Source organism: Solanum lycopersicum, chromosome 12, assembly GCF_036512215.1.
Source record: "Solanum lycopersicum chromosome 12, SLM_r2.1".
In the NCBI taxonomy this organism is placed as follows: Eukaryota; Viridiplantae; Streptophyta; class Magnoliopsida; order Solanales; family Solanaceae; genus Solanum; species Solanum lycopersicum.
The window spans coordinates 65,346,659-65,371,352 of NC_090811.1; the positions used below are offsets into that span (position 1 = coordinate 65,346,659).

The window sequence follows — 24,694 nt, forward strand, 5'->3', positions numbered from 1 at the left end:
ATAGATTATAATATAACTTGACAGAAGTTTTTGTCTGTAGGACTGCATAATAGTTCATTATTTATTTACTTGTTAATAAAACGTGTACTAAATAAGAGTATTATTTTCTTCTCTGTTATGCAATATTATTAAGATTAAATAATCAACCTAACCAACTAGCTATAATTAAGTTTGAACACATTTTTGACAAATTAAATAGTTTATGGAAATGAATATATTGCTCCAACTTAATTCTAAACCACCAATATATATATATATATATATATATATATATATATATATATATATATATATAATTTAATTTTTTGGTTTTTATTTTTTAAATTCGCAACCAAACAAAAAATAACCAAATAAATTATTAATACAAACCAAAATACCAAAAAATCAATCCAGATTAAGATTCAATTAGATTTTAATTTAATTTTCCATTTAATCCAAACAGTGTTGTTCATCTAGTATTTCTAAGATACTTAGAACAAAACTTTGAGAATTTGGTAAGAAACAACAAAGTTTAAAGAGTTTTCAAAATTATAAAATTAAAACTAGTTAAGAAAATAGAATCAGAAACAGATTAGAAATCATATACAAAAAAATTTTCTCAAAGAAATAAAATAGAGCAAACTGAATGCACAATATCTTCTTAGGAAAGTTATTCCCCTCAACTATCCTAGGTTAATGCAATATATCCTTGCAACGATCTTACTCACCGGTGTATCGATATCTAAAATCACGGTGTCAACGAACGACTCAACTACAATAAAGTACACTTAGATTACAAATATAGTAATAATAAGTAGGAGAAGTCCAGAAAATTAATTCTTTTAAAATGAGAGGAAATCTCTCAATTTATCGAAAATAACGAGTTCTCTGAAAAAGATTCTTATTATGCCTTATCGTAAAGGTCATATCACTTTGAATAAGTCACAATCTTTCGAAAATATCATAACCTTTCAGAAAAATTAAAATTTTTCATAAAACTCATAAAATTTTCATAAAAATAACAATTTTTCATTTTTTATTCACAACTTTTAAAACCTAAAACCTAAACAGTGCATATATACCTCAAACTCACGACCCTCTCATAATTAAGTTGGCATCATCTTATTAATATTTTATAATTTTAATATATATAAATTTTAAAAGATTAGGTAGAATCTCGAAATAATTAAGAGGTTGACTAAAAAATAATATTCAATGGATGATTGTTCGAATCAATGATGCGTTGCAATTTGAATAACAATTTTTTCTCTTTGAATAATCGCATTAATATAATATTATTACAATAATTTATACTATTATAATATTAGCAATAATGGACTCATCTTTCTTTTACAATTTAATTTATTATATTTCCCATACATAAATATATCTATCTTCTTCAATCTTCCTTACCAAAATCCTTCATTTCATCTCATTTCCTTTACGAGAAATTTATTTATTTTATTTAGAGTGATTGAAAATATGAGTTCAAACAATGTTGAAATAAATAAACCACATGCAGTTTGTGTGCCATATCCAGCCCAAGGCCATATTAATCCCATGTTAAAATTAGCCAAAATTCTTCATCACAAAGGCTTTCACATAACTTTTGTCAACACTGAATTTATCCATAGACGTCTTCTTAAGTCTCGTGGGCCCCATTCCCTCGAGTGCCTATCGTCGTTCCGATTCGAGACTATTCCTGATGGACTCCCAACTTGTGATGGTGATGCAACACAAGACATTCCTTCTGTATGTAAATCCACAACTGAAACTTGTTTAGCTCCTTTTAGGGATCTACTTGCAAAGCTCAATGGTACTAGTAACACCTCGAACGTGCCACCTGTCACGTGCATCGTCTCCGATGGTATCATGAGCTTCACCTTAGCTGCTGCACAAGAATTGGCTGTCCCTGAAGTTCAGCTTTGGACAACTAGTGCTTGTGGTTTCTTAGGTTACATGCATTATACCACTCTTATTGAAAAAGGATATATACCACTCAAAGGTACGTATACATAAACAGTTCTCTATAAAACTAAATTTTATTAAGAGGCCTCAAATTGAAATAAATTTCGTATATATCATTTTTTTTTTCTATATAGATGTGAGTTATTTGACAGATGGATACCTAGAGACAACTTTGGATTGCATACCAGGCATGAAAGATGTACGTTTAAGGGATCTTCCAACTTTTTTGAGAACTACAAATTCAGATGATTTCATGTTCAAATTTGTTCTCCAAGAAACAGTGAGAGCGAGAAATGCCTCCGCGATTATCATGAATACATTTGAGACACTAGAGAGTGAAGTTCTTGAATCACTCCGAACTCTCCTTCCACCTGTCTACCCAATAGGCCCCTTGCATTTACTCGTCAAACATGTTGATGACGAGAATTTGAAGGGGCTTGGGTCGAGCCTATGGAAAGAAGAGCCAGAGTGTATACAATGGCTTGACACCAAAGAACCAAACTCTGTTGTTTATGTAAACTATGGAACTACTACTGTTATGACTCCTGATCAACTTATTGAATTTGCTTGGGGACTTGCAAATAGTCAACAAGAGTTTTTATGGATCATAAGACCCGATATTGTATCGGGATCGATTCTTCCACCTGAATTCGTGGAAGAAACTAAAAACAGGGGAATGCTTGCGAGTTGGTGCTCACAAGAAGAAGTTCTTAACCATCCGGCTATAGGAGGGTTCCTGACTCACAGTGGATGGAATTCGACTCTGGAGAGCATTACTAGTGGGGTGCCTATGTTATGTTGGCCGTTTTTCGCGGAACAACAAACAAATTGTTGGTATAGTGAGACTAAATGGGGTATTGGAATGGAAATTGATAATAATGTGAAAAGGGATGAAGTGGAAAGCCTTGTTAGGGAATTAATGGTTGGTGAAAAAGGCAAAAAAATGAAGAAAAAGGCAATGGAATGGAAAAAATTAGCTGAAATTTCAGCTCAAAAACCAACAGGATCATCTTATATGAACATTGAAAAAGTGGTCAATGATGTTCTTCTTGTATCCAAACATTAAGTTAAATGTTTGTAATTTTATCAGTTGTTTTTCCTTCTTGTACAACACCGCCAGATGAAATCAGCGTTTAGACTTGTGATTTCATGTTGATTCCATTTCATTATTTCATGTCATAAAATGAAATTCATACTCTCCAAAAAATTATAATTTGGGATTCCATATCATGCTTAATACAAAAACCGATTCACAAGTTTATATTTTGTTGAAATAACTCCACATTTACATATGCTAACCATTTATTTCATATTTAATAAAATTTATAATCAGATTATTAGTTTTAAAAATTTATTATTGTCACCGACATAAAATTTATTATTACTTTAAATTTGATGAATATAAATAATAAAGTAGGAATTGTTTTGCTAACTACAAATAACAACAGAGGGAGTTAATTTTTTTTGTTTTTTCCGAATAAAAAAGACTTCTTTTTTCGCTACACATATGAAAATGTATAAAACAATTTAATTTGAAAAAAGACAAAATTGGTGATGTATGTTTGATAATTACTACTTTCAGTATGTTTGATTTTAACACGAAATTAATGCACTGAAAATGTATAATTGCACACAAGTAAAACAAGACAAGAACAATTATGATATTGACACACAAGTGAAAATTGTCATAGCTTGTACAATGTCACATAATTATTTGTGAGAATACCAAAGAACTGATATAATATTTATGGTCTATAAGCATGAGAATATAGTTGCGGATGATATTGACCAACAAATGGCTCGCTCAAACCTCAAAGTAACAATGTTGGTTCGTCCTTGGTCATATGATCGAGAAATGAAAGTTCAACGTGAGGAGATTGTTCATGCTATATATAAAAGACTAGTACCGTACAATTTATGTTCAATATTTGTTGTTGATTAAAGTTTGATTAATTAAAATTAGATGAAACAATTACTTAAGTGGAGAATAAATAGTTTTGTAATAATATATTATGCAATTTTATAAATTTTTGTTTATTTTGTAGATTGAATAAACAATTGAGGCTATTTTAATAGTTTTACAACTTATAAAATTCTTATAATATTCCGAAAATATATAAAACAAAAGTTTTTAATCGATATTGCATGTCCAAACAAAAATTTCATTTTCACCTCATAATTTCATATTATGATATCATATCATAATTTTATATCGTATGATCAATGGGCCTAAGTAGTTCATGTGCATCAATTTCAATTAGTAATAGTTGAAAAATGTGAGATAATACTAATTGAACTCCATTTATAGACTCCATGAATCCAAGACAACAGTCACCGATTTTTATTTTATTTTTATTTTTCATCAAGTATTTGGAGCTTATATTAGAGTTCTTATTAAATTCAGAGCACACAACAAGACTTATTTGAAGGTGTCATGTTTTTAATAGAATTTTCTCTATATCGAAAACTCAAGTACGAAATCTATTATAAAGATGAAACAGTTTTACCATTATATCAATTAGAGAAAATGGTCTAATCCCCCACCTTTCAAATCTATACCCGAAATTTCAATTATACACTCCAACTTTACGATGTCCTATTACCCCTGAAGTTCATATTTCTCTATATTCTGCACGCTTAAATGCTGGCCTGTTATAGGAGGTGAGTACACCTCCTCTAGGCACGTTAGAAGGTGAGAACACCTTAAATTTTGACGATAATTTTCTCTTTCTCCAACGATCACCTTCCCCACCATTAAATAAACCATTATTTCTTCTTCCCCACCATCAACTCTTGTTCCTTTTATAAAAAAGATTCACGATTCTCTAAGAAAACAAGTAGGATTTAGTTGTTTATATTCATTTCTACTTCAAATCTTGAATTTAGGGTTTGTAATCTACTCTAATTTCTTAGTTAGGTCTCTAATTTGAACTTTGAATTTTCTCGAAATTCATCAAAAATGACAAATGAAAACATTGAAATCCTAAGGGATAAAGCAAAAACTCGAAATAAGAGATAAATAACTAAAACGTTTTACTAATTAATCAGTTGATAAACTACGAAAAGTTTGAAAATACACAGCAAAATCCTTCGATCATCAACCGAAATGCATATGAAAATGGAAAATGAGATGGAAAGGAGAAAGGATTTTTTTTTTGGTGGGGGGAAGGGTCTTTTACGTTTTTACCACGGAAATAAGAGAAAAACAGGAATTGGGAGTTGAAAAAGTGGGAGACCCGACACGTCTTACATTGAAATATTTGTTTGATTTATATGTATTGAGGTCAGCATTTTAAATGTACAGAAAATAAAAAAAATATAAATTTAAGGATAATAAAACACTCGTAAAAATTAAAATATGTAATTAGATCAGAAAATTTTAGACCATTTTCTCTATCAATTATATTACTGTCACCTTTTATGACTCCTCCCATACCTCCTCACCTCCTCTATTATTATTTCTGAAACGGATCTGTCACGACCCAAAATCACGAGTCGTGATGGCACCTATATTCCCAACCAATAGGTAAGCCAACCAACATATTTTAACAAACTTAACTAACAAGAAGTGAAAAGACAACAATTTCCAAATCTCCAACACTGAGTTCTTATAAGTACGAATGCGGAAAACTGAAAAAAAAGTACTACCCAAGAAATGGTGTCATGAGTACAAGAGCTTCTAAAATACGATGCAAGTCTGAAACCAAAAAGGCAAATCTAACATAAGGGATATCCTGTCTGAATACTGAATAACAGAATAAGTAAAAGATAGAGGGAGGTGTGGGCCACGGAACAGCCAAGCAGCTCACCACAACTCCAAGACACTCCAAACTCGGACTCAAACTGCTCCTCGAGATGTGCTCCTACTTGGAATCGAATCTGCACCACAAAGAGTGCAACAAGTGTAGTATGAGTACGAAACCACGTGTACTCAGTATGTCTCATTGACCGACCACGAAGAAGTAGTGACGGGAGTTATATAAGAAAATAATTTCTTAGATTGTACAAGTATATATATATATATATATATATATATATATTACACTTACTATTTAAGTTTCATCAATAAAGGAAATCAACATTTAATATTTTCCAAACACCAACGAAACATATAGTCATCAAGAATGAATGATGGGATGAAGTGCAATGCAATATGATGCCATGTAATGATATGTCTCAGAATACCCAGTACTCACTCAACCGTATATACATGATACTCCTCGGAAATACATCGAGAGTTCATGACCCATGGGGGACTCGCGAGGTCCATATACCGACACGGACGATCTCCACGTGTCTGTGCGGACGATCTCAACGCACTATCATAATATCAACAATTTTCGCACGGACGGTCTCCACGTGCCCAAATTACAATCTTAACATCTCACCATCCCCAGCACGGACGATCTCCACGTGCCCAACTTATACTCAGTCTCATGTCTATGCATGTGCACCATATTATTTCAATAGAGGGGATGATGATGCATCTCAATCAATCAATATGAACATAATACATAACCACCTCAATTATCACAACTATACGGGTGAAATAAATAAAACACAATCACACAAGGAATTTAAGTCAATAATATATCAGCTAATGCCCATATGCTTTGGCATTCTCAAATTTCAATCCACATTCTATAATAGTAATTTTTCCTTTTTATAACACTGGTACTCGTACCAATGCCCGTCACACCATTGATACGAGGCCACCATCTTTCCCCCTTACCCCTTTGTCTATTTTCATTTTTTAATCTTTAATTAGGAAAAAGTCCTTCAACAAGTCTAAAAAGTCTTAACATACCTCGAACGTAGAACACGCGTCACAATCCTCAAGATTTTTCCTTTCCCTTCCGCAAGGCTTCAGAACATTCACGATCTACCAATTATGCAATATTCATAAGTAAGTAAATTTTTGTAGATATTCAAATTATTATATGTCTATCATAGACGCTAAACCCACTCATATTTCCAACCAAACTCCCAATCTTGATATATATTGGTATGCCAAATTTTTCATACTTGCTAAATTTCAAGCCAAGAACTTAACTTTACATCTCCCAATACCCTTGAATTCAATGTTAAATTATATAATATACACCAAAATAATTAATTACCTATCTCAATATATCAAACTAATATCTTAATTTTATATATGTATAAAATAAGAATTAACACTACCACTGCTCCAATGTGACCTTTTTCTTTTCTTTTTCTTTTTCCTAACGTCACATATGCATGCAACATGCCAATTTCCCTAGTTGCCAATCATTGGCATGATTGCCCAATGATTGGCTTGAATTCCATTCCCCTCCCCACCATTTTAATACTTTAGACATATATATGCAGTCCTAAAATATGACTACGCTGATAGATTTATAGAGCAAGTGTAGAGCAGTGAATCGAAAAAGTGTGAACTGCAGTTGGTTTCTGTCCTTGCTTATCAGTGAAAGATCTGTTCCTCAGTTGGTTCTCCCTCGCGCTAGATTAACACATGGATCTTAAAAAATATACTAATAAAAAAAAATATATACGAGAAAATTACAGACTAACAAGTTACGACAATCTATACGATATCAACAGATTCTTCACGCCAACAATTTTTACCACTAATGCATGCTTATGCAGAATATAGATCGGTTTAGGAAAAACTTTTACCTTCAATACTTTACTTCGTTCCTCTTTGTTCTGTAATCTACGCTGCCCAAAAAAATCAGTTTCTACCTCTTTTGTTTTCTGCCCTTCTAATGTTAATTAAGAAAAATAAATAAACTAACCCCACTACCCTAAATCAATTAATGGGTCAAGTAAAAAGGTATTAAATGAATTATGGATATGACCCACTAACTATTAACTAGATTAATTCTTCACTAAAAATTTTATCAATTAAATATTCTTAGTTTCGAATAGTTTAAAAATACCCCTTTAAATTTTCAAAAGGAGTCAAACTAGTCCTAGTTCTCAAAACGACCTAGCGGGTCGTTACATCACCTACCACTTAAACAAACGTTCGTCCTCGAACGGGAAAAGAAAAGAACTAACCTGAACGCTCAAAAAGATGAGGATAATTACTCCTCATGTCTGCCTCTGTCTCCCATGTAGCCTCCTCCACTGGACGATGCTTCCACTGAACCTTTACCGAAGCAATCTCCTTGGACCTTAGCTTCCGAATTTGCCTATCCAAAATGGTGATCGGCTCCTCCTCAAAAGTCAAATTCTGATCAAGTAACACCGAATCCCATTGAATCACGTGATCACCACCCTGATGATACTTCTTAAGCATTGAAATATGAAATACAGGATGGACACTTGACAACCCAGGTGGCAAAGCCAACTGATATGCCACCTCACCAATACGCTCCACAACCTCGAAAGGACCAATGTACCTTGGACTCAACTTGCCCTTCTTTCAAAATCTCATCACACCCTTCATGGGTGAAACCTTAAGTAAAACCCTCTCTCCAACCATAAACTCCAAATCACGGACCTTCCTATCTGCGTAACTCTTTTGCCTACTCTGAGCCATGAGAAGTCTATCTTGGATCAACTTGACCTTGTCCAAGGACTCCCTCAACAAATCTGTACCCCAAGGTCTAACCTCAAATGCGTCAAACCAGCCAATTGGAGATCGACATCTCCTACCATACAAAGCCTCAAATGGTGCCATCTCAATGCTCGAATGATAACTATTATTGTAAGCAAACTCCGTTAATGGCAAGAATTGATCCCACTGACCACCAAAGTCAATCACACACGCCCGCAACATGTCCTCAAGAACCTGAATAGTCCGCTCAGACTGACCATCAGTCTGAGGGTGAAAGGCCGTACTAAGATCCACCCGAGTGCCCAACTCCTTCTGCATAGACCGCCAAAAATGAGATGTAAATTGGGTGCCACGATCTGAAATAATAGATATAGGAACCCCATGCAACCGAACTATCTCCCGAATATAAATCTTGGCTAACATTTCTGAGTTATAGGTAGTCTGAACTGGTACAAAGTGTGCAGACTTAGTCAGTCGATCCACGATGACCCATATAGCATCAAACTTACCCAAAGTACGTGGCAATCCTACCACAAAGTCCATAGCAATACGCTCCCACTTCCACTCAGGTATAGGCATCCTCTGTGTCACACCTCCAGGCTTTTGATGTTCATACTTCACCTGCTGACAATTCAGACACTGGGATACATAATCTACTATGTCCCTCTTCATAAGACACCACCAATAATGTTGCTTCAAGTCACGATACATCTTAGTAGCCCCCGGATGAATAGAGTATCTCGAACTATGAGCCTCGTCCATGATCAATCTAGTCAAATCACCTGTACGAGGAACACATATACGACCCTTAATCCTCAAAACTCCCTCACTATCAAGAATTGCAGCCTTGGCTTCTCCTTTTAACACCTTGTCCCTAATCTTACATAAATCACCATCATCAAACTGTTGAGCCCGAATCTGCTCCAACAAGGATGACCTAGCCTCCATATAAGCCAACACCTTACCAGATTCTGAAATATCAAGTCTCACAAAGCTATTGGCCAGGGATTGGACATCCCTAGCTAAGGGACGCTCGCCAACCTGTAACATGGCTAGGCTACCCATACTTACCGCCTTCCGACTCAAGGCATCTGCTACAACATTTGCTTTGCCTGGGTGATAAAGAATAGTCATATCGTAGTCTTTGAGCAACTCCAACCATCTCCTCTGCCTCAAATTTAGATCCCTCTGATTGAATATATACTGGAGACTACGATGATCCGTGAACACCTCACAATGCACACCATAAAGATAATGCCTCCAAATCTTTAATGCAAACACCACAGCCGCCAATTCTAAATCATGAATAGGGTAGTTCTTCTCATGAACCTTTAACTGTCTCGAAGCATAAGCTATCACTTTTCCCTTCTGCATTAATACACAACCAAGACCAATCCGAGAAGCATCACAATATACGACAAAACCCTCTCCCTCCACGGGTAGGGTTAAAATCGGAGCAGTAGTCAATAAAGTCTTGAGCTTTTGGAAACTAACCTCACATTCGTCAGACCACTGAAAAGTCACCTCCTTCTGTGTCAGTCTAGTTAATGGAGATGCAATGGATGAGAAACCCTCAACAAACCGTCGATAATAACCTGCAAGGCCCAAGAAACTCCGAATCTCAGTAACTGAAGCAGGTCTGACCCAATCTCTAACCGCCTCAATCTTCTTAGGATCCACCATGATACCCTCCTTGGACACTACATGTCCCAAGAATGCTACCGAACTAAGCCAAAACTCACACTTTGAAAACTTTGCATAAAGCTTCTTCTCCTTTAGAATCCCAAGAACAATCCTCAAATGATGCTCGTGTTCCTCCTTACTGCGTGAGTATATCAATATATCATCTATGAAGACAATAACAAAGGAATCTAAATATGGTCTGAACACTCCATTCATCAAGTCCATAAAAGCTGCTGGGGCATTAGTCAATCCGAAAGACATCACCAAAAACTCGTAATGACCATAACGTGTTCGAAAAGCCGTCTTAGGGATATCCTCCGCCCTAACCTTCAGCTGATGATAGCCCGATCTCAAGTCAATTTTGGAGAAAACTGAAGCACCCTGTAATTGATCAAATAAATCATCAATACGAGGTATCGGATACTTATTTCTAATGGTTACCTTGTTCAACTGTCGATAGTCAATACACATACGCATAGATACATCTTTTTTCTTCACAAATAACACTGGAGCACCCCAAGGAGATACACTTGGTCTAATAAAACCTTTGCTCAACAAATCCTGCAATTGCTCCTTCAACTCTTTCAATTCAGCCGGTGCCATACGATAAGGAGGAATAGAAATAGGCCGAGTGCCTGGCTCCACATCGATACAAAAATCAATATCACGATCTGGTGGAAGACCTGGCAAATCGGTCGGGAATACCTCTGAAAATTCACTCACCACTGGAATAGACTCAAGCATAGGAGTCTCAATACTAGTATCTCGAATATGGGCCAAGTAAGCCAAACATCCTCTCTGTACCAACTGACGAGCCTTAAGGAATGATATCACACCCTTAGAAGGATGACTAAGAGTACCTCTCCATTCTACTATAGGAATTCCAGGCATAGCTAGAGTGATGGTCTTGGCATGACAATTTAAAATTGCGTGGTAAGAAGATAACCAATCCATACCAAGAATCACATCAAAATCTATCATTTCTAAGACCTTTAGATCTGCATGAGTGTCATACCCCATCAAAGTAACAGTACATAAACGATACACTTGATCTACAACTACAGAATCCCCGACAGGAGTAGAAACACGTATCGGCAAATCAAGAGACTCACACAATATATCCAGACTAGGAGCAAAATATGTGGACACATAAGAATAAGTAGAGCCTGGATCAAATAATACAGTAGCTGGTCGATGACAAACCGGAATAATACCTGTGATAACAGCGTCTGAGGCTTCAGCCTCTGGCCTACCTGGAAAAGCATAACAGTGAGAACGACTTCCATCAGATTGTGGACCTCCACGACCACCACCTCGACCAGAAGGAGAACCACCTCTACCTGAATGAGAACCACCTCTACCATTCTGTGCACCACCCCTAGCTGGAGGTTGTGCAGCCCTGGAAGTCGAAACCTGAGAACCCTGATGTAAGCCACCACGTCTGGTCCTAGGGCAGTCTCTCACAAAGTGTCCCATATCACCACACTCAAAGCAACCCCTACGAGACGCCGGCTGATGAGAGGAACCGGAATGTCCAGAATGCCCTCCACGAACTACAGGTCTAGAAGATGAACCCTGCGAAGTATGTACCGAGCTCGAAGAGTTATGCCCAGCGTAACCAGCCTCAGACGTTGGTATGGCAGCATGAATGGGTCTGCTGGACTGAGGGTGATAACCTCTGCCCAAGTAACCCCGACTCCTAGACGGAGCACCACCATAATCACCTGAATAACGAGTCCTCTTGCCCTCTCGCTGCTCAAATCCCTCACGTCGAATCATCTCCAACTCCTTAGCAGCATCTACCACTTTCTGGAATGGAACACCAGAAGCAGCAACCTGAGAAACTCCTAGACGAATTGGAATAATCAGCCCCTTAACAAACCTCCTCACTCTCTCAGCCTCTGTGGGAAGTATCATCGAAGCATGCCTAGCCAAGGCATGAAATTTACCCTCATACTCTGCAACTGACATACCATTTTGCTGCAAACCCTCAAACTCGGCCCTCTTGCGCTCCCTCTCACTGCGTGGAACAAATTTGGATAGAAATACCTGAGTAAACTCAGTCCAGGATAGTGGATGAGATCCAGCTGGCCTACTACTAATATAATCCCTCCACCACTGCTTAGCAGAGCCAGTCATCTGAAACGCTGTGTAGTCAACTCCATGAGACTCCACTAATCCAAGATTATGCAACCTCTCATGACAACTAACTATAAACTCATATGCATCCTCAGCTAAGTCACCAGTATAAGTAGGAGGATTCATTAGTCTGAACCTCCCAAACATCTTTTGCTCATCAATAGTCATAGAAGGCCTGTTCACCAAATGTGATGTCATATCTGGAAACTCCATACTATCCAAACGAGGAGCTACAGCGGCAGCTGGCTGAGTCCTGGGAGTCTGAGAATCTGGAGCAACTATCGGATCTGGAGTTTGACCTCCAACACGGGTCTGTGAGCCATCAGAAGTGACAGGCAAAGCTCCTGCCTGGGCCATCCCCTCTAGGATTCCTAACATACGAGCCAGGGTATCTTGAAGCACTGGGGGAACAATAGTACTTGTTGGAGCCTGAGCTGGCCCATCCCCCTCGACACGATCTTGCACATCCCCATGAAGAACATCTGCATCAGGAGGCACGGTCCTATCATGACCCTGGGTAGCTATTGGTACTTGACCACCCACAGGTGCTGCAATACGGCCCCTACCCCGACCTCGAGCTCGTCCCCTACCTCTACCTCGGATAGGGTTCCCAGAAGCAGGCGCAGGATTAGGATCCTGACCACCACTTGCCGACGTACGATTCCTCGCCATCTGAGAGAGAATGAGATATCAAGATTAGAATTTCTACAAAGTCAAGTGTGCACGATAAGGAATAAAAGAACAGAATATTTCCTAAATGTCCTATAGCCTCTCGAAGATAGGTATGGACGTCTTCATACCGATCCGCAAGACTCTACTAGACATTGCTCTTCTACTCTTGAGACCGATGAACCTAGAGCTCTGATACCAAATTTGTCACGACCCAAAATCACGAGTCGTGATGGCACCTATATTCCCAACCAATAGGTAAGCCAACCAACATATTTTAACAAACTTAACTAACAAGAAGTGAAAAGACAACAATTTCCAAATCTCCAACACTGAGTTCTTATAAGTACGAATGCGGAAAACTGAAAAAAAAGTACTACCCAAGAAATGGTGTCATGAGTACAAGAGCTTCTAAAATACGATGCAAGTCTGAAACCAAAAAGGCAAATCTAACATAAGGGATATCCTGTCTGAATACTGAATAACAGAATAAGTAAAAGATAGAGGGAGGTGTGGGCCACGGAACAGCCAAGCAGCTCACCACAACTCCAAGACACTCCAAACTCGGACTCAAACTGCTCCTCGAGATGTGCTCCTACTTGGAATCGAATCTGCACCACAAAGAGTGCAACAAGTGTAGTATGAGTACGAAACCACGTGTACTCAGTATGTCTCATTGACCGACCACGAAGAAGTAGTGACGGGAGTTATATAAGAAAATAATTTCTTAGATTGTACAAGTATATATATATATATATATATATATATATATATATATATTACACTTACTATTTAAGTTTCATCAATAAAGGAAATCAACATTTAATATTTTCCAAACACCAACGAAACATATAGTCATCAAGAATGAATGATGGGATGAAGTGCAATGCAATATGATGCCATGTAATGATATGTCTCAGAATACCCAGTACTCACTCAACCGTATATACATGATACTCCTCGGAAATACATCGAGAGTTCATGACCCATGGGGGACTCGCGAGGTCCATATACCGACACGGACGATCTCCACGTGTCTGTGCGGACGATCTCAACGCACTATCATAATATCAACAATTTTCGCACGGACGGTCTCCACGTGCCCAAATTACAATCTTAACATCTCACCATCCCCAGCACGGACGATCTCCACGTGCCCAACTTATACTCAGTCTCATGTCTATGCATGTGCACCATATTATTTCAATAGAGGGGATGATGATGCATCTCAATCAATCAATATGAACATAATACATAACCACCTCAATTATCACAACTATACGGGTGAAATAAATAAAACACAATCACACAAGGAATTTAAGTCAATAATATATCAGCTAATGCCCATATGCTTTGGCATTCTCAAATTTCAATCCACATTCTATAATAGTAATTTTTCCTTTTTATAACACCGGTACTCGTACCAATGCCCGTCACACCATTGATACGAGGCCACCATCTTTCCCCCTTACCCCTTTGTCTATTTTCATTTTTTAATCTTTAATTAGGAAAAAGTCCTTCAACAAGTCTAAAAAGTCTTAACATACCTCGAACGTAGAACACGCGTCACAATCCTCAAGATTTTTCCTTTCCCTTCCGCAAGGCTTCAGAACATTCACGATCTACCAATTATGCAATATTCATAAGTAAGTAAATTTTTGTAGATATTCAAATTATTATATGTCTATCATAGACGCTAAACCCACTCATATTTCCAACCAAACTCCCAATCTTGATATATATTGGTATGCCAAATTTTTCATACTTGCTAAATTTCAAGCCAAGAACTTAACTTTACATCTCCCAATACCCTTGAATTCAATGTTAAATTATATAATATACACCAAAATAATTAATTACCTATCTCAATATATCAAACTAATATCTTAATTTTATATATGTATAAAATAAGAATTAACACTACCACTGCTCCAATGTGACCTTTTTCTTTTCTTTTTCTTTTTCCTAACGTCACATATGCATGCAACATGCCAATTTCCCTAGTTGCCAATCATTGGCATGATTGCCCAATGATTGGCTTGAATTCCATTCCCCTCCCCACCATTTTAATACTTTAGACATATATATGCAGTCCTAAAATATGACTACGCTGATAGATTTATAGAGCAAGTGTAGAGCAGTGAATCGAAAAAGTGTGAACTGCAGTTGGTTTCTGTCCTTGCTTATCAGTGAAAGATCTGTTCCTCAGTTGGTTCTCCCTCGCGCTAGATTAACACATGGATCTTAAAAAATATACTAATAAAAAAAAATATATACGAGAAAATTACAGACTAACAAGTTACGACAATCTATACGATATCAACAGATTCTTCACGCCAACAATTTTTACCACTAATGCATGCTTATGCAGAATATAGATCGGTTTAGGAAAAACTTTTACCTTCAATACTTTACTTCGTTCCTCTTTGTTCTGTAATCTACGCTGCCCAAAAAAATCAGTTTCTACCTCTTTTGTTTTCTGCCCTTCTAATGTTAATTAAGAAAAATAAATAAACTAACCCCACTACCCTAAATCAATTAATGGGTCAAGTAAAAAGGTATTAAATGAATTATGGATATGACCCACTAACTATTAACTAGATTAATTCTTCACTAAAAATTTTATCAATTAAATATTCTTAGTTTCGAATAGTTTAAAAATACCCCTTTAAATTTTCAAAAGGAGTCAAACTAGTCCTAGTTCTCAAAACGACCTAGCGGGTCGTTACAGGATCACATGTGAAACACTATTACCACTTTTTAAAACTTTTAATTAATTAATAATGGACAATAATAATGAAACTTTCACATAATGAAACTTTCACATAAATCAACGGAACGGTCGGCTTTTAAATAAATGTGGATCTTAGTTGGGATATATTTGAATATTTTTAATTGAAAACTTTATTATTATAATATATTATCGATTAAAATATTTCGTTATAACAGTCAAATAAAATATTTGAATGAATTAAAACACGGTATTACCTTCTTTAAAAGTTGGATACGAATCTTATTATGACCTTGATCTTTAATTATACAGATGGTTTTTTATTATAGCGTGAGTCACCAATTTAAGAATACATTAGCTGTAATTTGAATTGAAAAAAAGGTGAAGACCACAAATTGAACACTAGTCTCTTTTATTATTAATATATATATATATATATAAATACAAAAAATAAATTTAATATAATATGAAACATTTAATGGTCTTTATCAAAGTTAAATTAACATATTAAAATTGAAAAGTTTGATAGCCAATGTCAACCAACCAGAAAGAACAAAAGGCAAAATAAGGGGGTGCTAAGAAAAATGTAGAATCATAAATACTTTTCTTTTTTATGAAAAAAATTGATTTTTTCTTTTAAATTCTATTCCAAATAGTGGTCAAATCATTTTTTTGTAAAAAGACTATTTTACATAAATACTAATCGAAATTTAAGTGAAAAAGTCTATTTTTTCTATTAGAGTCAGGTTCTAACTGAATTTATTAATCAGTTTAGCAAAGTTAGTGAGCATTTAAAAATTTTACACTATGAAATGGAAAAGACTTTATATATATATATATATATATATATATATATATATATATATATATATATATAATTGAATCTATATTTTTTTTGGAAAAACATATATATAAAATATAATTGGATCTCAAAATTCCGTAACACATGAATCTGAACAAATAAAGTAATATATGTTATTTAAAAATGATATCAAATATTATAAACCATAATAGTTAATAAATAAAAAAATTTAAAACTCAATACTACTTCCTTCGTCTGGTATTATTTGTTATGTTGCGCTTTTCGAAAGTCAATTTGACTAATTTTCATAGTTAAATTAGATCATATTGATTTAATATTTTAAACAAAAAAGTTAGATACTCTAAAATTATATGAAAAATACTATAAATTGCAATTTTTTGCATATCAATATAATAAAAAATACATCTTAAAATATTAATTAAAACTTTTATAATTTAATTTTAAAATAAAAATTATGACAAATAATATTAGACAAAGAGAGTAACAAATTATTGTCTGGAAGCTCCCTATGCGCTGGTTTTTGGACATGTGACATTAATTTATGAGACCTTCAATTATTACTCCCTCCCTCTGTCCAATAAGATAACGGGTGTATGATTGAGTTAGGTTTTTAAATTAATAAAATCTTGAGGTTTTAACTTTAAAGGTTTTTGGATTTTTTGAATTTTTTCGGTAAAGTACTTATATAAATATATAATTTATTTATAATTCAAATATATTTTTAGTCCTATCAAAATGTAACTATATAAGTTGTTTCTTAAGAAAATAACACAATATATGATATGATTAATGACACAAATATCCAACAAAAAATAATAACGAAATCTTGCAAAATGAATATTACAAGTTAATAAGTCATAGTGAAATTTATCATAATTTAAAAGTACTATTTTATGCTAAATTAAGTTCAATAAGTATTAGTTACATGATTAACTATTAAAAAAAGAAAATTTAGATTATGTATTTTAATTGTCTAAACCTATGTAAAACTAAAAATCAAATATTCACTATTATTGTCATTATTAGTGTTGAATTAATTTCTTTTTGTATTAGTATTACTTTGATTTTCATTTAAACTTTATTATAATTATCAACATGTATAGACTATAATCTTTATTAGATCATTAAGAATTCTAACTTTCAAACATGAAATAAATATATTAGAAGATAAAAACTATGAAAAAATATAAGAAATATTTAATAAAATTAAAAATTATATATATATAATGTCGGGTTGATTTTTTTAGTGAAAACCAAACCAACCCAAATATAGTTGGGTTTTTATTTTCCAACACCAAATCAAGTCAAACTAAATCACTAGTCGGATTTTTTTAATTTGACTTGATTTGCGATTTGATTCGATTTTCAATTCGATTTTGTACACTCCTAATAATATTCTTTTAATATAAAAAATATAAACAATGTATTGAGAACATTATACAAAATAACTATAATTATTGATAAAAGATGAATTAAAAATTAAATATAAAATTATTTATTAATTTAAATAAACAAATTTTGTTCAATATCTTAAAATAATATAGCGGACAATATTGTTTGACGGGATTATATTTTTGGGCTCCATTTTTTTTTCTTTCTTTTGTCGTCTTTTGCATAAATAATTATGTACTCTTTTGAATCTTATTTATAAAAAAATAAAGAGAAAATTTTATATATGTTATTGGACTCTGAAAAGTCATTAAAAATTTAGTTCATTTATGTAAAAAGACTCGCCTATGACATTATTTACTCACTAAAAATATGTTGATTTTTCAAAATCATCTTTCGTGGTAATTATAGTTCAGTGACATCATTAATAAAAAAAATGAAAAGTAAAAATATTCAAATATTATCAAACTTTGATAAAAGATTAATCTATGTCATTTTTTAAAAATCTGATTCATTTATACTATCTCTTACATTTTAATTCATGTATGTCATTCAATTAATGAATAATGACATGAATGTAATTTTTCTCAAACAAAAATAACATAAACAAATTAATTTTTTTTTAAATGACATAAACAAACATTTTCTCACAATTCAATAGCATTTTAAAAACATTTTCTTCCAAATAAAATGACCCTCGGATCTTATTGATCATTTTAAAAAAAGAGACCATAAATTAAATTGATCCAAGATTCACCTATTATGTATAGATTTGAATTACACAAAGTCACAAACCATAGACTATATAATTTTTATATTATGTATTTTACTTGTCATATCATATCACATCATATACACGATTGATGAAATATATTTTTATTTTAATCAAAAATTTCAATTTTAAATTTCATTGAATATGAAATCTGTGCATGATATCATACTATTTTCATTTGTGTCTATCATACATATAAAAAAAATCATGTATTGTCATATTTTAATACAAAAAGACATGCTAATCTTTTGTGTATCGTTCCAATATTATCTGAGATCCTTTTAAGACTTATTCCCTAATGTTGGGGTAAAGAATCTCTCATTGATGATAAGGAATGGTTGGTCTATATTATGATGCGTTGCATGACAAATTTTTGTCGGAGAGATTTTATATAATAATTATAATATAGTTGTAAAGTCATATTTGACTTCGAAAACGACCTTTTAGCCTATTCAAATCAAATTTGGTAGACCTTTCCCTTTTAATAACAGTCTAGACTCATCTTTTTTGACATATGTACTTTCATTATTTTAATGTAATTTTTCATATATAAATACCTCTATCTTCTTCAATATTCCTTACCATAAATCATACAAAAAACAATCCTTCATTTCATTTCTTTTTTGAGAAAATTTATTTAGAAAAATTGAAACAATGGGTTCAAATAATGTTGAATTAAATAAACCACATGCAGTTTGTATACCATATCCAGCCCAAGGCCATATTAATCCCATGTTAAAATTAGCCAAAATTCTCCATCACAAAGGCTTTCACATAACTTTTGTCAACACCGAATTTAACCATAGACGTCTTCTTAAGTCTCGTGGGCCCCATTCCCTCGACGGCCTATCGTCGTTCCGATTCGAGACTATTCCTGATGGACTCCCAACTTGTGATGCTGATGCAACACAAGACATTCCTTCTCTATGTAAATCCACAACTGAAACTTGCTTACCTCCTTTTAGGGATCTACTTGCAAAGCACAATGGTACTAATAACACGTCGAACGTGCCACCTGTCACGTGCATCGTCTCCGATGGTATCATGAGCTTCACCTTAGCTGCTGCACAAGAAATTGGTGTCCCAGAAGTTTTGTTTTGGACAACTAGTGCTTGTGGTTTCTTAGGTTACATGCATTATACCACTCTTATTGAAAAAGGATATATACCACTCAAAGGTACGTATACATAAACAGTTCTCTATAAAACTAAATTTTAATAAGAGGCCTCAAATTGAAATAAATTTCGTATGTATCTTTTTTTTTCTCTATATAGATGTGAGTTATTTGACAAATGGATACCTAGAGACAACTTTGGATTGCATACCAGGCATGAAAGATGTACGTTTGAGGGATCTTCCAACTTTCTTGAGAACTAAAATTCAGATGATTTCATGTTCAAATTTGTCCTCCAAGAAACAGAGAGAGCGAGAAATGCCTCCGCGATTATCCTGAATACATTCGAGACACTGGAGAGTGAAGTTCTTGAATCACTCCGGACTCTCCTTCCACCTGTCTACCCAATAGGCCCCTTGCATTTACTCGTCAAACATGTTGATGACGAGAATTTGAAGGGGCTTGGGTCGAGCCTGTGGAAAGAAGAGCCAGAGTGTACACAATGGCTTGACACCAAAGAACCAAACTCTGTTGTTTATGTAAACTATGGAAGCATTACTGTTATGACTCCTGATCAACTTATTGAATTTGCTTGGGGACTTGCAAATAGCAAACTAGAGTTTTTATGGATCATAAGACCTGATATTGTATCGGGTTATGAATCGATTCTTCCACCTGAATTCGTGGAAGAAACTAAAAACAGGGGAATGCTTGCGAGTTGGTGCTCACAAGAAGAAGTTCTTAACCATCCGGCTATAGGAGGGTTTCTGACTCACAGTGGATGGAATTCGACTCTGGAAAGCATTACTAGTGGGGTGCCTATGTTATGTTGGCCGTTTTTCGCGGAACAACAAACAAATTGTTGGTATAGTGAGACTAAATGGGGTGTTGGTATGGAAATTGATAATAATGTGAAAAGGGATGAAGTGGAAAGCCTTGTTAGGGAATTAATGGTTGGTGAAAAAGGCAAAGAAATGAAGAAAAAGGCAATGGAATGGAAAAAGTTAGCTGAAATATCAGCTCAAAAATCAACAGGATCATCTTATGGGAACATTGACAAGGTGGTCAATGATGTTCTTCTAGCATCCAAACATTAAGTTAAAATGTTTGGAATATATAGTTTAAATGCTAAAATAAATTGTTGTATCAAGTACCGGAACCCCTCTGTTTTCTCATTTTAACTAGAATTGTGTATTTGTTGGTTCGGTTCGGTTTTATGTATTATTGGATTGATTTATCGATTTTTGGTTTTTAAATATGTTAAACCAATAACCAAAGCAATAAGATATTCTTTTATCAATTTTCGATTTATTGGTTTTGGTTCTTAACGATTCGATTTTCGATTTAACCAACAAGAAAATACTTGCAAAACAAATATATGACTTTTCTAATAAATTTGACGCAAAAACACGATAATATAACTTTACTAATGCTCATAAAATAGAACCGTAATAACAAACATAAAAAGGACTATACAAGTGTAACACAAAGAGAAATTAAGAGAAAAAAGATTCTTACTTTAGATTTTATCATTTTCTGTAATGTGATATTGTGAACTCGAAGTCATTGTCAAGTGGTAATTGAAGGCTAATGGACAAACATAGTACTCCCGCTGTCCATTATTGTTCGTCATGATTTTTATTTTTAGAGTCAAACTATAAGAATTTTAACTAACATTTTAGTATGTATTTTTTAATCATATTGATATGCAAAAAATTACAAGTTATATTAATTTTCATATAGTTTTTGAATATCTAATTTTTTTAAAAAATGATATCGAATTAATAAATCTAATTTAACTTTAAAAATTAGTCAAATTGACTTCCAAAAGCACAACATGACAAATAAAAGTGGACGGAGGAAGTAACTACTAAGGTATTGAGATTAATATATATTATTTATGTACAAGTAAAAGTAGGAAATTACTAGTCTTAATGGAACATCGATTTACCGAATAATCCAATATTAGAAATCAATACCAAACTTATAAATAATTTTTTTTAAGCATTAAAAATTCATTAACCTAATAATAATAAACCAATATCATTTTTATCTGTTCAATTTATCGATAATTTTATCCCATTAATATGAAGCATGACACAATTCACCAGAAACGTTAAAGCCCGTGATTTGTTAAATAGATACGCATTTATTGGTTTAATTTGATAAACGAAGTGGGGACTATGAGGATATTGTGTACAAGTGATGTTAAATAATATGTTAACGTGATGAAATTAAATGATGTCCATTATTGGAGATGTGGATGGGGCAAAACTATCTAGAGAAAATAAGACAAAAATATATATTTTATTGTATTTACTCTACCTATTTAAAAAAAGATAATTTAATTCGATTTGACATATAACGTAACAAAACAAATAATAACTTTAATTTGTGTGATCTAAAATTAAAATTATATTAAATATATATAAATATCGGTTAATCGTATAACCTTACATTCTTTTAAAACTATAAATATTTATTTTAAAAATAAGGTGTTTACGCATGGAGTGTTCTTCAAAAACTAAAGGAAAAAAAAAAGAGTTCTCTTGAAATGAATTTTTTTTGAAAAAAAAATTACACTTAAAGATGCTTTGAAAAAATTTAGTTAAACATTAGTTATTATTCAAAAATACTTTAAAATTCATTGATCAAATACAATCTACTTTTAATCACCAAAGATATATAGTTGTAGCCTCCCAAAATTGCTTAGGAGACGGGGAAAGATTTTTGCACTAATTCAATACATACATACATGTCATGTGTTTAAGTTTATAATTTATTTTATTTAATCTTAATTAATTAATATATATTTTACTTTATTAAATTATATTATAATTAAAAATTACATTAATCAAATATAAACACGTAAATTCCCCCCCCCCCCCCCCCCTCCCCAATTTTATACCCCTCTCCCCCACCAATTTTATATATTATAATATGAGTAGTTTGAATAATAATATTTTATTGTTTATACATCAATAATGGGCCAACTTCAAAATGTGCTAAATTTAAGTTCTCCAATGAATCTAACACATAACACATCCATTATTTTGAAAATAATTCAAAGAAGAATCCAATATATCCCTATTGTATTAAATATATATAAAGCGATTATCTAACAAAGTCAAAAATTTCAATAAAAACGCTCAAAATTAAATAATTGATATTTCACGACATGCAACAAAATTTGATCGATCGGAAAGCAGCAAGTTGAATTAAATATAAATTGATTAAAAATAGATATATTAAATGAAAATAAATAAAGTATTTAATCCTTTCATATTCAACATGATTAAAAAAGAAATATCGGTGAAATAGCTATCCATCTTATTCATATTTATTGTACATCAATTTATATTTATTGTATATAGCTAGCTACAATTTATTTTTTTCGAGCTATATGGATATACTTACATATTAATTAGCAAACTTAATTAATTATGAATTATTAATATATTTTAAAAAAATTATATGTATTTAAATAAATATTACTCCCTCTATCCTTATTTACTTGTTCATATTTTCTCTTTTAGATGTCCCTATTTACTTATCCATTTTGACAAATTAAGAAATGACAAAAATAATTTCTATTATACCCTCATTTAAACCTCTTGAAAATTTCTAAGTTTTAATTCATCTTTTTGAAATCATATTTAATAAGGGTAAAATTATAACTTTACTATGTTAATTATTGTTATCTTAATATGTGTGTTTTTTCTAAAATGGACAACTAAATAAGTACAAAGGGAGTACTAAATAGGAAAGATGTCACTATACATCTAATAAATGCATCATGCACGTTTTATGGGCTATGTTCCCCATACTTACCTTATTCAATATTTTTCTCTTTCAATGTACATGTATTAATGTATTTTTTATTATTATTTTTTTCTCCAATTTCCTTCTAATCAAGATCTTTGCATCATTATATGAACGATTTTTGTATCATCTTCGTCGGATATTTTCTAATTGTATTTTTTCTCGTTTATATGAAGTTTATTTTTGTATACATATATTGTTTACATCCCTACTCTGTCGAAATAGGGCGAAACGTCGCGGCAACTCGAAAATTAATTAATTGATTCAATTTTAACAAAGTTTTAATAATAAACGAATTTTGAAAAGAGTCGCCACCTAATTTTAGGGAAACTAGGAAACCAATTATTAATCTACGAAACCAATTCGATTCTAGGTAAGGGGTTCAAGTTATTCCGAAGGGAAGGGGTTAGGCACCCTTCGGAATCCACAAATGTGGTTCCCGACTGAATTAATTTTTTCTTTCAAATTGAGGAAGAATGTAAAATAAACACATATAAAAACACACACGATATACACAATAAAATAAAATAATAATTATCGGCCTAAGGTTTGCCTAACGTCAATATTCACATAATAATAAAACAAAGTATGACTCGAACTTCATTCGAATAATTCAAGGAGAAACATCTCAGGGTACCTGTAAAGACACTTAGTAAAAAAGTTAGTACCAAATAAATATAAATAAAAATGAATAACTCAACTAATAACATAAAAATAAAAATCCGTCTTATTAACACGGGAGGCCTTGGAAATCGACGGTAATTTCTTCATCGGCCATTTAACACTTTATTATATAAACTTGATTAAATTTTCCGTCTTTCAAAATGGGAAGGCCTCCAAAACCGACGGAGAGTTTTCTCATTGGCCAATTTAACAATTTTAGAATATATAAACTTGAATTAAAATTCCGTCTTTTAAAACGGGAAGGCCTCCAGAACCGACGGAGAGTTTTCTCATTGGCCAATTTAACAATTTTAGAATATATAAACTTGAATTAAAATTCCGTCTTTTAAAATGGGAAGGCCTCCAGAACCGACGGAGAGTTTTCTCATTGGCCA

General features: G+C 33.2%; 2 protein-coding genes and 1 pseudogene across 2 annotated transcripts; 2 read left to right on the plus strand and 1 right to left on the minus strand.

Annotated features, from left to right (window-relative positions):
* Positions 1-1,395: 1,395 nt before the first annotated feature.
* Positions 1,396-3,206, plus strand: LOC101248369 (7-deoxyloganetin glucosyltransferase-like). The gene is made up of 2 exons (XM_004252484.5): positions 1,396-1,984; positions 2,082-3,206. Exons 1-2 carry the CDS (start codon positions 1,462-1,464, stop codon positions 3,011-3,013), a joined length of 1,455 nt encoding a protein of 484 aa, XP_004252532.2. The 5' UTR covers positions 1,396-1,461; the 3' UTR covers positions 3,014-3,206.
* Positions 3,207-5,436: 2,230 nt separating this feature from the next.
* LOC138340694 (uncharacterized) lies at positions 5,437-13,109 on the minus strand. The gene is made up of 2 exons (XM_069292625.1): positions 11,392-13,109; positions 5,437-5,826 (listed from the first exon to the last, which is right to left on the minus strand). Exons 1-2 carry the CDS (start codon positions 12,986-12,988, stop codon positions 5,786-5,788), a joined length of 1,638 nt encoding a protein of 545 aa, XP_069148726.1. The 5' UTR covers positions 12,989-13,109; the 3' UTR covers positions 5,437-5,785.
* Positions 13,110-19,249: 6,140 nt separating this feature from the next.
* On the plus strand, positions 19,250-21,125 carry LOC101248084 (7-deoxyloganetin glucosyltransferase-like; annotated as a pseudogene).
* The last annotated feature ends 3,569 nt before the right edge of the window (positions 21,126-24,694 follow it).

Bases quoted from the DNA above. Each gene is read 5' to 3' on its own strand.
- LOC101248369 (XM_004252484.5), top strand. From the start codon at position 1,462: ATGAGTTCAAACAATGTTGAAATAAATAAACCACATGCAGTTTGTGTG. The intron at 1,985-2,081 runs GTACGTATACAT...TTTTCTATATAG, and splicing joins AGGATATATACCACTCAAAG to ATGTGAGTTATTTGACAGAT.
- LOC138340694 (XM_069292625.1), bottom strand. From the start codon at position 12,988: ATGGCGAGGAATCGTACGTCGGCAAGTGGTGGTCAGGATCCTAATCCT. The intron at 5,827-11,391 runs GTATTATTCCGG...TTTGTGGTGCAG, and splicing joins CTCAGACGCTGTTATCACAG to ATTCGATTCCAAGTAGGAGC.